Source organism: Syngnathoides biaculeatus, chromosome 7 (assembly GCF_019802595.1).
Source record: "Syngnathoides biaculeatus isolate LvHL_M chromosome 7, ASM1980259v1, whole genome shotgun sequence".
Classification (NCBI taxonomy): domain Eukaryota; kingdom Metazoa; phylum Chordata; class Actinopteri; order Syngnathiformes; family Syngnathidae; genus Syngnathoides; species Syngnathoides biaculeatus.
The window spans coordinates 12,812,755-12,827,167 of record NC_084646.1 but is presented as its reverse complement, the minus strand read 5'-3'; the positions used below and the strand labels follow the sequence as shown (position 1 = coordinate 12,827,167).

General features: G+C 40.2%; 1 protein-coding gene and 1 long non-coding RNA gene across 2 annotated transcripts in view; one reads left to right on the top strand and one right to left on the bottom strand.

Moving 5' to 3' along the window:
• LOC133503057 (uncharacterized) overlaps positions 1 to 5,824 on the top strand; it is a 27,429-nt gene extending 21,605 nt beyond the window's left edge. Inside the window, exon 4 of the long non-coding RNA XR_009795612.1 lies at positions 5,530 to 5,824. This is a non-coding gene — a long non-coding RNA (uncharacterized LOC133503057). The remainder of the gene's footprint in view (positions 1 to 5,529) is intronic.
• Positions 1,362 to 14,413, bottom strand: tm6sf2b (transmembrane 6 superfamily member 2b). The gene is made up of 11 exons (XM_061824180.1): positions 14,342 to 14,413; positions 14,071 to 14,195; positions 10,063 to 10,166; positions 6,527 to 6,624; positions 6,326 to 6,429; positions 5,924 to 6,006; positions 5,704 to 5,828; positions 5,527 to 5,628; positions 4,392 to 4,484; positions 1,672 to 1,791; positions 1,362 to 1,598 (listed from the first exon to the last, which is right to left on the bottom strand). The coding sequence occupies exons 2-11, from the start codon at positions 14,148 to 14,150 to the stop codon at positions 1,362 to 1,364; spliced, it is 1,146 nt and encodes a 381-aa protein (XP_061680164.1). The 5' UTR covers positions 14,151 to 14,195; positions 14,342 to 14,413.

Here is a 14,413-nt window from a genome sequence, read left to right as displayed (position 1 = left end):
ACCCGGCTTCGATCCCGGCCACACCGGTGTGGAGTTTGCATGTTCTCCCTGTGCCTGCGTGGGTTTTCTCCAGTTTCCTCCAACACCACAAGAACATGCAACATTAATTGGACACTCTAAATTGCCCCAGGTGTGATTGTGAGTGCGGCTGTTTGTCTCGATGTGCCCTGCGATTGGTTGGCAACCAGTTCAGGGTGTACCCCGCCTCCTGCCCGTTGACAGTTAAGATAGGCTCCAGCACTCCCCGCAACCCTCATGAGGATAAGCGGCAAAGAAAATTAATGGATGGATTACCATAAATGATGAAGTTGAGATATTACAAGCATTTTTGTTACCAATTGAAAAACACACCCTCTGAGGGAAGCCAGAACTGGGTTAGTTGATATGTATCAAGTGTAGTTTACTGAAGAGTTTGGGTATCTGGGTAGTGTTTAGAATCAATGGTTTGAAGTTAGTTAGGGTTAGGCTAAGTGGTTTGGTTAAGTGCTGTGAATTTGGAAAGTGTGGCAAGTTTGGATTATGCAAATTGCTTATTTTGATTTCCCTCCCACTCAATCATCATATCTATATTCTCTTTCTGCATCCAACCAATAAGATGCCCTCCAGCAATCATGCACCGCCACCTGTTTCATGTTGTAATATTAATGTGAAAGTCCATGATGGATTTGTTCTGAAAAGCTTCATTCAACCGAAATTTCTTTTGTCACTCTCAAGTAATGTGAACTTCAGACACAGAATCATTCTTGTGAAGAAAAAAAAAAGCTTCATGGGTCTTATTTCAGGTTGTGGTCATAATCTTCCCTTTCTTCAGCCTAATGCCTTTCATACCAACAATGTGAAGTGCTCACAGTGCGAAAGGCTCAAACGCACAAATGGAACATTTTCCTCTCCGCTTGCTGGTCAATTGAGCGTGTTTGTTTGTTTGCACACACAAACACATCCAGAGATCCACTGTCGCTTGTTCAATGTATTTTTCAAAAGGCGATGATGAAATAATTAAGCAAGCCGCCCACACAAAGAGTGCGCTGAGGAGAGGAAATATAAAAGAAATGATGAAGTGCACACACACAAACACAGGATGAGACACAAGGCACAACTGAGGGGGAAATGGTTTCTTTTGTACCGAGCCATATGCTGGTATTGTAATGCATATCAAGGCTTTTGCAAGTCATCGCTGTCCAAAAAAAAAAAATGTCTACCCTTTTACTAAAAAAAAACAAAAAAAAAACTTCTTCCGTTTTGCATGTAAGGATCTATGTGGAGGGCCGCAAATATAAAACGAGGCATTTATTAAAGCCAAGTTATGACATGCAGGTTCGTATTTATTTTGGTATCCAAGTCAAACTGTCCCATATTTTGAGCTATTTATTTTTGTACTTGGTATCTTTTTCCTCACTATTCGGCAGGCCGGTTTGCCCAGGGAAGGGGGCGACCCTCAGGAAAAAATAAGGATTACTGCGCACACGCAAAGCCACCAGGAGGGGGGTGACGGCATACACCAGATTGGCTGCTAGCACAGGCCAGAACACACCGTTCGGGATACGATAGGGGGCTTTTGTGTGAGGGTGGAGGTACCCGCCGATGTGAGCCCACTGGCACTGTGGAGAGAAAACCACACTAGGTACAACTCAGTTCATATCGTCAGGGTGACCTTGCCGCATGCAGTAGTACCTGGATCATCGCTCCTGAATAAAACACAGTCCAGTCAGGCATCCACGTACAGCCTGGCTTGAGGAGACCGTAAACAAACGCTGTTAGCAGCGGTAGCCCGTAGAAGAACATGTGCAGCATCTATGAGAGCACAAAAATCAGATTTTTTTTTTTTCTAATGATGAAGTTTAAATTTTCACAACACAGAAAAAAAATACAGAAGTGAGAAGTAGATTTTATGCTACAGTTGAGAATGTGGAAATGTGATGGCTACAGTTGATAAAGGTTTTATGGGGATGACAGTTTGAGTCTGAAACAAATTAATTCACTCGTATCGCTAACAATCTTTCGTCATTGGAATGACTGAAAATGCCATTCATCTGTTCCATTTTTGTAATGCCTTTTCAATTATTAACCTAATAATGTTTGTCCATCATGATTTATACTTCCTGGTAAGGTCCTGATACTGTACTGCATGTGCCATTGTGGTATGTGTGTACACCTCTGATGTCGTGTACCATAATTTCCTGCCTACAGAGCGCACCGGATTATAAGCCTCACCCAGTACATTTGGAAAGGAAATGCCATTTGGTACATATATACGCCGCAGCTCCGTAAAAGCCACAAGGGCCCACATTGAAACACGAGATATTTACAAAGAAAGACGGTACAGAGAATGAGTTTCCAAAGTTTTAATAACTTATCTTATCTTAACATAGCAACAACACTGTAGTACGAACAGGCCTGGTTTAATGAATAAAAATGTAAAAAAAAAAAAAACATTCCTGGGGAAAAAAAACACCCACGCCAGCTACATAATAGGTAGGACAGCACTAACAGAGCCGGTTAAAATATATATATATCAATACCTAAATCACTGAGAAGCGGCAGAAACACGCAAGCACAGTGCTAACAGGGCCGGTTAAAAATAACATACCGGTAAGAATCACTGAGAGATGGCAGTAACACAACAGCGACACGCTAGCGCGGTGCTAACAGGTCCGGTTAAAAAAAAAAAAACATACCGGTAAATGTCACTTCCTCAGCACATATATTCCACTGGTCTCACTCTTACCTTTTCCGTTTGAGTGCCCCCCTTGCGGTCGTTAGAAAAAATGCACAAATTAGCCGCATCATCGCATAAGCCACAGGGTTGAAAGCGTGTGAAAAAAGTCGCAGTTCATAGGCCGGAAATGACACTAGATGTTGATAATGTAACGCAGAAGACCTTTGGTCACACATAAGCTGCAATAATATAAATCAGGTTTTGCAGAGGATAAAGATGTGTCGGTATTGTTATATGTGCTGCTTGTGTTGAATTTTGCTGCTACCATTTACCATCCTAACTCAAATTTTCCTTTCAACTTAAGACAAAAAAGACTTTTGAAAATTGACCAGTTTATAACTCAACCATAGTCACAAAGCTTGTGTTTGACTCCTTCGCAGCTACACGTATGTGTTCGTATGCAGCACATACTTCTTTCTCCGCCCCGCTGCGATGGGGGCTTCTGTGTGAAGGCATGGCTTATCAAGCTCTCAGCATGCGTATGCAGCTTCTGATCAATGACTCGCTATTGTGCGTGGACAAACAACTTGGATAACCTTTTTACACTCAACGGGTCACTGCGAAGAAATCAAAAGGCGAGAGGGTCGCGTGGATAAAGGATTATCTGTGTGAAACAAAGCAAAGACACAGTGCATACACAGATGCGTGCATTGTGTACTCAATGATAAAAGGGCTTTTTTTTTAATTAGTGTCGTGGAAAACAGACAAGGGCACTTGTGTATGAAAAACTACATTATGGGGTTTATTCATATAATAGTACTCTCCTACTGTGTGTTGCGGACATAGAACGGATGCGCAGAACAAGAATACGGTGGTGCCTTGAAAGACGAGTAAAATTCGTTCCATGAACATATTCCTAGGTCACAACACTCATAACCTCAAATAACCTTTCTCTATTGTAATGAATTGAAATGCAATTTATCCATTCCAGTCCCTACCCCAAAACATGTTACGGAAAGTTTTTTTTTTAATGGGAAAAATATCACTCTATAAAATGTTATTAAAACACATAAGGTGACATATTAAATTGAATGAAAATAATCAACAGTTTTTGCTTAAATTCAATAGGTATTGTGCTTCTTCTGGTGTGTGTGTCATAGATAGATAGATCGATCAGGGGTCATCACCGCGTTGCCCGCGGGCGAATGGTAGCTCGCGAGGACCATATAAGCCGCCCGCGAGGTATGTTCCAAAAATACCATAGGCCACAAATTACCATTATTTGTGCTTTAAATTCTGAATCTGGCTTGCTTACATGAATTTAAATTTTCAAATACCTGTAATGTCATTTACTAGAATAAATTAAAACAAAAATATATTCATGTACGTGTAATGAATTGAGTCTAAAATTTGCCGCAAACAGGTCACGTAGCCCTTCATACGATCCGTGCTCACGAAGTAGCCCTCAGCCTCAAAAAGGTTGCTGTGCCCTGAGATAGATAGATAGATAGATAGATAGATAGATAGATAGATAGATAGATAGATAGATAGATAGATAGATAGATAGATAGATAGTAGATAGATAGATAGATAGATAGATAGATAGATAGATAGATAGATAGATAGATAGATAGATAGATAGATAGATAGATAGATAGATAGATAGATAGATAGAAGTACTTTTTCCAAATAGCCATTAATCACGTAATTTAGTTGAGTAAATAGAACAACTCACCATCACCCTGGGATAGCCCACAGGATCCCGCAGGTAGGGCTCGTAGTGCTTCGCGTAGAAGGAACACGCTGCAAGTGGCGAGTCTAGCGCCACCTACAGTGGAGCGGGAGAAGGATAGAAATTAACGGATGATGGCGCAAAAGATAAAGCAAGTGTTGAATTGTGCAGCATTGTTTATCAGTTAGTAGCTCACGTCTCGGTAGGCGGATAAAAGCGCAAGTTAAAATGTGAAGTGCTATATTTGATTTGGTTGGTCCATGTTTGTTAGCTATAGAATGATGTACACTATTGAACTGCATCCATCAGGTACAAAGTTTTATTAGTAGTAGGATTAGAAACTAAATTCCAATGAAGTTGTGAGGTGTTAAGCAAAAATAAAAACAGAATACAATAGTTTGCATCTCGTATTCAACCTATATTCACTTGAAGACACTACAAAGACAAGATATTTAATGTTCAAACTGATGAACTTTGTTTTTAGCAAGTAATCATTAACTTGGAATTTTACGACTCAAGATATGAGAACTTGCTTCAATAGGGTGTTGAATGAGTTTTGTTATTCTCCACAGTATGAGCATAATCCAAGTTGATAAAAGTGGGAAATTGTTTTGTGCACAGATATGTGCCAAATATCAAAGCGAGTGTGAATATAGTGTGAACTTTTGTTTTTCACAGCTGATAGGGATTGCGTACTCACACTTCTCGATTAACTTATGCCCTCCCCAATAAGGGTATGTAATTGCCTATAAAAGCCTCAAGATGGTGGCAAAGCACTACATATATCCAAATTCCTCAACTCACTTCAACTTGGATCCTTCACACCAAGCTGTCACTAAATGGCACCAAAGTAGTGTTTTTATTGTTTTGACCCCAGCACATTAACAGCAAGCACCGAAAGACTATAAAATCAGCAATATGTTAAAATATGCAAAATCCAGATATTGAATATCATGTAGTTTAGTGTAATTGACGGTGAAAATTTTATGTTTTTACTTAAGACCATTTCAGAGTATGTATATTTTACTTACAGGCAAGAGTTGAATCAATACTTTTACAAGTCTTTTTTTTTTTCGTTTGTTTGTTTTTGTACTTCTATTGAAATACAGAATGTGAGTACTTTTGCCACTTCTCTCACCAGCCCTCGGAGGACAGTGAAGGCCATGGCGCCCAGGAGGAGAAGCATCAGCATTAGATCCATCGGTCGCCAGATGAGCTTCATGCTCTGAGCGTGCTGAGCCTACGGAGGGATGCAAACCGGCACCCACTCACTACTGGTGACAGTTCTCAGCGCCCGTCATTTCACCTCACTGACGTTATATCCACCAATCAGCGGCCTGTCTTTGGGCCGAGTGAACAGTGTGACCGCTGCCCACGCAGGCATCAGCAGGAAGAGGAAGTTGAGCCAGAAGGCCGGACGGATCTCGGCGCCGTATCGCCCTGCAAGGTGATAACAAAGATGTTGATGGTAAATGACAGTGGAGATGTCGGGCCTGACCGAAGATGTCATTTAGGCAGTGCGGGCTGAAGCTCACCTGCCACAATGCCAGTGATGAACACACTCATGTTGGCGCACAGGGAGCCAGCCCAGAACAGGCCCAGTGTGCGGTACCCTTTTCTGACGGACCACACATAAGACAGGTGATGCCACTTACAGGACACTCCCATGAAAATAAAACAATCTTATTCAGTGGTGCCATCAGATACAAGTTTTTGTTCCATGCTTCTAACTCAGAATCCTCTCATCCCAAAAAGTCTTTCCTCGTTGAAATGAATGGAAATGCCAATTTTCTGTTCCAGTCCCCGCCTAAAAAAATATTATATAACAATAAAAAATAACACTCTATAATATTGTTACTTTTAAAAAGAGAGTAATAAGATAGTTAAACTAAATGCAAAGAGTGTGACACCCATTTCCACTCCCACTTGACACCCACCTATCCATGATCTTCCCGATCATTATGAGGTACATGATAAAATGAGCAATTCCGTCCCAGTAGCACATCATGATGGCGTAGGCTGTGCCCAGGTAAGGCTCCCCCTGAAATGCACACATAGGAGAAGACATTTTTGTTCGTATTCAATTTTCATGTACTGCATCTGTGTTCTTAGCGTCATGAAGACACCAAGAGACGTACTGTCTTGCGATAGAACTCCATAAAGCCGGAGATGATGCCATCGTACTCCAAGGCGCTGGTCAGGTCAATGACACACGTGAAGGAAAATTCTGCAAAAACTGTAAAAGGGCCCAAAGATGGGAAAAGTCTCCTCGTGCAGTATGAGCTATTTAGCATGTCATTTGACGTGCTGCATTCTGTCTCACGACATTTTTGGATTCTGCTCCATTGGTTCTAAAAGGGATCCCGGAACTGCCTGTGTGCAGTTTGCATGGTCTCCCCGTTCCTCCGTGGGTTTCCTCTGGGCACTCTGGTTTCCTCCCACATCCCAAAAACATGCACCATTAATTGGACACTAAATTGCCCCAAGGTGTGATTGTGAGTGCGGCTGTTTGTCCCGATGGCTGGCAACCAGTTCAGGGTGTACCCTGCCTCATTCCCATTGACAGCTGGGATAGGCTCCAGCACTTCCACAACCCTCATGAGGATAAGCGACAAAGAAAATGGATGGATGGACGGTTCTGTGAAGGTTTTTTTCTTTCTCCCAGTATGTTATGGTGTTTTCCTGATTAATGTCATTGATGTAATCTATTCTCTTTTAGTCGTTTGTTTGAATCTCATAACGATGGAAGTAAATACTGTATGTGCCACCAGGATTTGAATTTGAAATGCCACAGAAAACAGGAGTTGAATTTGAAATGTAAAACGATCATATTTTCAATAGTTGTATTTCAGTGTAACTTTTCAATGTTAACAATTCAACTGATCATAATTCCCTGTCTAAAATTCACCGTCTGTGCCACCAGGCAGGGTTACTTCAGGTCAGAACCGCACACTCAGCCAATCGCGGTTGCGCTTTCTTATTCACGTGATGAAGCGAATTGTAGCCAGTTGAATTTCAGACAGCAAATTATAGCCAGTTAAATTAATATTGAAAAGTTACACTGAAATAGAACTATAGAAAATGTGATCACTTTACATTTCAAATTCAAATCCCGGTGGCACATATTTACTTCCATACATAACCGGTTTCCTTAATTAGCGTAGTTTTGAACCAATGCAATTTTCTTTGCAAAGAAAGTTGTAATCTTATGAGAATAACTTATTACTCCAAGATAAAATCCTAATATTATATTGTACGTTAGCAGGGTAAGTAAGTCCTATTTTAAGCTTTATTTTTTGTAATATTACGCCTTATATTCTGGGAAGGAAAAGTCTTTGTCTAAAAAAAAAAAAAAAAGAAAAAAGTGCTGACATTCATACAAATTTTACAAGTTTAAAGGTGTTTCATTGTACCGTATGCTGAACTGCGATCCTTGCAGCAAGGCATCAACTCTGAGAGTCTAATGAATGCATGATACAAAGGTGTTCATTAGCCTGTAAATTAAGCCTTGAGTGCAGGGACAGGGTTGGAGGCGTTTGCATCAGAAGTGTGGTAAACAAAACACTCTAAAAAGCTCGCCTCAGCCGAAAGGCCACAGGGTTCTTCACCAGTCTCATACGGAGCGAGTTGAAACAAAGGCCGTTAAATAATCTTTTATGAACAGGTTCTTTTTTTTTTTTTTTTATTACCCGGAATAGCCGCCAACCGTTGGTTTCATTCTGTGGCCTAGAATAAGCGTAAGGCCTCCCTCTGCGTGAAAGCAATTTCCCAACGTGTCACTACATGACAAATGGGTTGCACTTTCCCTACTTTACAATGCGTTACGCAAAAAGTCTGCTCTGCTACTCTTGAAAAAGCCAGGGACAAATCAGGAATGACTGCCAATTGATGAAATATTAATAAGCACCGTCCTCAAAAAGTTGCAATACTGAACCTAGGGCGTTGCTAGATAATGACGCGTTACTGTGGATATTATGGTATCAATCATCAGGTCATGTACTGTACTGTACATAATGTACAGTGCATCCAGAAAGTATTCAGACGTTCACTTTTTCCATAATTTATGATACCGGATTCTGAAAAGGAATAAATTATTTTCTTCCCTTAAAGATCTCCACACAACAGCTCATATTGGCAACATTTAGGGATTTTTTTTTTTTTTTTTTTTTTGCACATAAAGGGAACTCATTTGATGTGCATCACACATCCGGGATGCATGAAAATGAGCAGAGACGCATAAAGCATAATCAAGACATGTTTTGAAAACCTGCCCCACGTATGTAAGTGTGTGTATGTTGGTGAAGAGCTTCTACACACAGTTAGTCAAAAGTAAGAATCCTCTGTAGTCTTTAAATACGATGGACACAGAGTCTTTTTCTGGACTTGATGAATTATTACATTATGTTGCGATAAATAGGATAACTCTGAGTTGATGTCATGATTTTTGGAAGCCGAACTAGCTTAAATGTTTTCATTATGGCTGGTGCAAAAGTTAAATATATGTATAAAATTACTACAGATACAAGAAACGTATCAATTAATGCATGTTTTTGGTATCTGGGAGGAAACCGGAGTGGCCGGAGAAAATCCACACGACCACGGGGAGAACATGCGAAATCCACATAGGTGGACCCGAATTTGAATACCGGTCCTTCAAACTCTGAGGCCAACGGGCTAAGCAGTTGCCTTACCGTGCCCCCAGGTACCTTTATAAAGAGGTTTTGAATAATTTATAAACAGAATAGAATATATATGCATAAAACTGTAGCGGAGCTTCATCTGCATGAGTCACTTTCAGTCTGAGAGAATTGTGTTTTGGCCCTGTAACAAATCCTCCTCGGGTCATACACAGGTTGCAACACAAAACCGCACACGTATCATTGTCCGCGTATACAACCATCACCGTAATCCTTGTGGCAAACCAGTTTTTATCTCTGGCAATCAGACAGCTGCGATACGGGGATTATGGCTCACTATCACTACTGAGAACCTGTTTCAGCTTTGCCTCTATCATTATTGGGACGCTCCGACCCAGCAGAATCATTGCTCATGTGTTTTTTTTTTTTAATTTCTACAAAGAATTAGAAACGTCAGTACAGATATAGAGAAAAACCCTGATCTAAAGCCCATCAAACACCATGGGATTAAAACAGATGGTTAGCCATATTTTCTGACTTCAACAAAGTTAAACAAAATACTGGAAAATCATTTTCTAGTGTACATTCTATTTATTTTATTAGATTTTTTTAAAAAGAGTTTAAAACTTTGACTTTTGCATTTATCACAATCATCTGTATTGATTTTATTAGATACACTTTTTTTGTTTGTCTTTTACCTCATCTACAAATGACGTGGGCCTTGAGCACAAAACTTTGCTCACCTCTGCTCTAAATTGTTTTGTCAATCATGTCACAGAACAGTCGGGCTAAGCTGCTGGAGCCAGACGAGCGTAAGCAGCTTTCAGCCTATCAGCTGAAATCACACAGAATGCAATTAGTTGTTTTCATACAAAGTTGCGAAAGTTGGAAATCCTTTCCTTTTTCACTTTTTTTTTTTCCAAGCGTCGGAGCTTGACCCAAACTCATTGCTGAGGATTTAATTAACTTCTGCAGTCAAACACATTTTCAATTGAAGCAAGAAATAATGTGGAAGTAATAATCGACAGTGAGATTACCGAAGAATAAGGCGTCTTTCGGTGGGTTGCCACGAGTGACGAGGAGGTAGAAGATGAATACGAGAATCAGTACGGCAATGCCAATCACCAGGATCACGTATGGCCTGGAGAAACAGACATACGTGTTTAATCATTACAACACAGCAAAACAGTGGTGCAGAACTAATACGGTACCAGTACTATAATCTGGGAAACACAAATGGAGCTCAATTGGCTACAATTCATTGTCTAAAATTCACCGTCTGTGCCACCAGGCAGAACACCCAGCCAATCGCAGTTCCGCTTTCTTAGTCACGTGACGTCACATATACGAAGAAAGCGTAACTGGATTGGCTGGGTGTTGGGTTCTGACCTGAAGTAACCCTGCCTGGCGGCGCAGATGGTGAATTTTAGACAGCGAATTGTAGTCGGTTGAATTTCAGACAGCGAATTCTGGCCAGTTAAATTGTTGACATTGAAAAGTTACACTGAAATGCAACTATTGAAAATGTGATCACTTTAGATTTCAAATTGAAATCCTGTTTTCTGTGGAATTTCAAATTCAAATCCGATTTCACTTTACATTTCAAATTCAAATCCTGGTGGCACTAATCTACTTCCATAGGGAACGCCTGATCTCATCAGATCTCGGAAGCTTAGCGGGTTTGGCCCTGGTTAGTACTTGGATGGGAGACCACCTGGGAATACCAGGTGCTGTAAGCTTCTCTCCCAGGCTAAATGGAGAGGGGTTGCGTCAGGAAGAGCATCCGGTGTAAAATTGTGCCAAACAAATATGCGTTCATCTAAGATGATACGCTGTGGCGACCCCTAACGGGACAAGATGAAAGGAAAGGTAGAAGAGGAGACAGAGAGAAAATGGGATGAGGAACAAAGAACGGGAAGTGGAATGTATTTCAAAGTAGGAAAGTAGCGTACATGTATCCCTTGCTGCTCAGTACAATACAGTGTCATTAGAGTGGGTGTACGTCAATATTAAAAAAAAAAAGAGGAGGGGAATATTGTTGAGATAGTTGAGTTTTGCCTCACAGGAAAAAAATTCTGATAATTGTGGAGTAAAATATTAATTCCGCAACTGTATTTTTTTTCTTTGGCTTTTTATAATGAAATGGGACATTGAACTGAAGGAAAGATGAATGTATTGCTCTATTCTGGCTGCTCAATACAATACGGCTCGAGCAGAAGTAAGTATAAAATGAGATGGAATCTTGTTGCCGAGCGGGAGCAGTAGAAAGTTCAAGGGAAAAGTCTAACTTTTCCATTATATAAGCTCTCTATCATCATAAAACCTTCTGATTCACATTGAGCTGACCCTTGTCACACTTTCCGCATCCACCACAGTCTCTACCTCGTTAAATTCTGCAGCATTCATCTTTTGATGCGTGCCTGCTACATGCTGCTACAGTACAGTGTAACTGCGTGCTGCTTGTTAAAGCACATTTTTGATTTAAAAAGGGCCTAATCAATCAGCCGTGGAATGGCGATACGAAGCCTAGCAAGCTATTACGAACTATGTATGCCTAAAATACTTTCCAGTGTAACATTACAAATACTGAAGATTGGAACATTTATGCACACAATGCTTAGAATTTTTATACTTTAGGCTTCTGAACAATTTGAACTTCTAGGTAAACCTTTATCCTTGTCCGAAACATCCCCTGAATGGAACCTTTGTATATGCCGAGTTCCAATAAACTCATACGGATAGAATTTTAGGCTTTGCACGAATGCCTGCACTGAAAGTTAAGTGCTTTTATCATTGGTGGATAGTATTAGGCCTTCCACTGTGCAGTTTGTAAAAAAAAAAAAAAAAAAAAAAATCAAATCCTGTTTTGAGAAACTTGCTATGGATAGCAGAAATTGTACTACGCTTAGTGGTCTCCTGGCCGTAAAGCTGCCCAGATTGGCCCTTAACCGCAGAAGGGGACAGAAAAACTTCTTGGCAGGTAGCTGTTTTGCAACATTGCCCCGATGTCTTCTGGCTTGCAAGGATCAGGAAAAACAATATGCCTACAAAAACTTCATAGCCTAATCATGATAGCCTTAGGTCTTATTAAATGATACTTTAAAGAAAATGGAAAAAAAGCAAGTGTCATGTAACTTTCGGGTCATCCGGTACATTTTAATTATCCAATTCAGGGGTGCAGCGAAATGAATGAAACAAATGTTGTAAAACTCTAATATTACATGAAAATGTAAGTGCTCGATGGTCCGGATTTAATGACAGGTCGGGCCGCTTATGGCCCCCGGGCCACTGTTTGGCTACGCATGATACATTATGTGAATCCTGTATTACTTTAGTTCAGGGGTGTCAAACTCATTTTTCTTGCGGGCCACATTGTTGCTCCGGTTTCCCTCAGAGGGCCGTTATGACTGTAGAAAAAAAATATTTCATCATCTCATCATATTTATATCATCAATTTATGTACTAGTTTTGGAATCATAAATCAAGGGTCATGTGTTTTTCAACTTTTCACGTGTGGTAACACAAAAATGCTTGTAATGTCTCAACTTTATCATTTATGATATATGACAATTTGAAATTTTGGTTCAGATTTTTACAAGAATTGAAATTGACACAAGATTTGGCTTTGCGGGCCACATAAAGTCATGTGGCGGACTGGATCTGGACCCCGGGCCTTGAGTTTGGCACCTGTACTTTCGGTGCTACATTAAAAACTATGCGGGTTTTACCTACAATTTATTCATATGTATTTATATATTTTTTATTTTTTTATCCCAATAAATAGATTTAATTGTAACTAATAGAGAGTAAATATTGGTTTAAAAATTTATTTTACATGTAAAAGTATTTTTGCACATATTTTTAATGTAAGGTGTATTCATTAAATTATTTCAAATTTTTATTTTTAAAAAAATCCAATTACATTTTGTTATTAAAATAAACTATTTCACATCCACATTTGACCTCATTTACAAATGCTCTGGTCTGCCTTATCTGTTTTTATTGAAAAAAATGTCGAGCAAAGATTTTGTCTACCGTTGATGTAAAACTGGTTTTCCAAACCTGAGAGAGCTTCAGGTTTGATGTCAAAGTGTCCCCTAGTGGAGGTGAAACATCATTTCAATAACGATTGCCGTACCTTCACATAATACTTTAGAGTATTCACAACAAGAATGGACTTCCTATAATAATGTAAATGAAAAAATGTAAAGCGAATTAATTAGTTCCAAGTTCAATCCTAAATCCTGTCCTAAATATACAGGCAATGTATTGGGTCATATTTTAAGATTCTTAACTGCTACAAGTGTAAAAGTAAGTTCCCCACTGTATAATGAAAAAAAGACCACTTTGAATTAATTTAATTTGAACATGCACATAAATTGGAGACAATTAAATGCGGGGAATTTTTTTTTTTAGAAGTGGGTAGTTACGTGACTTTTTACACTTATGTGCAACAGATACCCTGAACTGGTTCCCAGCCACTCGCACATAAAAACAGACAACAGTCGCACTCACAATCACATCTAGGGGCAATTTAGAGTGTCCAATTAATGTTGCATGTTTTTTAGGATGTGGGAGGAAACCGGAGTGCCCGGAGGAAACCCATGCAGGCACAGGGAGAACATGCAAACTACACACAGGCAGTACCGGGATCGAACCCAGGTCCTCAGAACTGTGAGGCTAACACTTTCCAGCTGCTCCACCGTGCCGCCTGGTTACATTTAGTGGTGCAAAAAAAAAAAAAAGGGAATCACACCCTAAGTATCAATCCGCCATCCATTTTGGGAACTGGTGCCTATCTCATCTGACCCTGGGTGTGAGGCAGAGTACACCCCAACTGGTCGCCAGCCAATCACAGGACAAAATTTTGATTGATGTTTTAGGCCTGAGCTACAACTTCTACCACTTCAGCTTTCAACTGTGGAAATTGCAACTGTAAGTATTGACAAGAACATGCAGTAACAATCGTTCGACAATAAAAAAAAATTAAAAAAAAACATGCCAATCACAGGTGGGAAATCAATAACGGTCATGATTTGACTTACGCTTGGAGCGCGGGAATGGCGTTCATGCAGTACAGAACGCCCAGGGCGGAAAGGGAAAACAAAAAGACAAACGTCTCCATTGCTTGGGGTTCAAAAAGCCGTTTGCCCCGACTCCCAGGCGGAACCTGCAGCGGCGTGGAAATGCACGGTGTAAAGTCGATAGAAACGAAGGATTTGAGCAATTTGACAACAAGCGCAAGCCGTTCGCGTGTATTTATAGAACAAATACAATGGAGAATACTAGAATGAGTTAAGCTGTGCAGGCTCTTACCGCGTGGCTGCTTTCGGCGAGGATTAATGAAACTTCAGGCTGGCTTGGCCTTTACTGGAGGAAAAAAAAAAA

Coding starts and splice junctions, on each gene's coding strand:
- tm6sf2b (XM_061824180.1), bottom strand. CDS start 14,150: ATGGAGACGTTTGTCTTTTTGTTTTCCCTTTCCGCCCTGGGCGTTCTG. Junction 6,007..6,325: donor ATCGGGAAGATCATGGATAG/GTGGGTGTCAAG, acceptor GTGGTCCGTCAG/AAAAGGGTACCGCACACTGG. Junction 1,599..1,671: donor ATTCAGGAGCGATGATCCAG/GTACTACTGCAT, acceptor TTCTCTCCACAG/TGCCAGTGGGCTCACATCGG.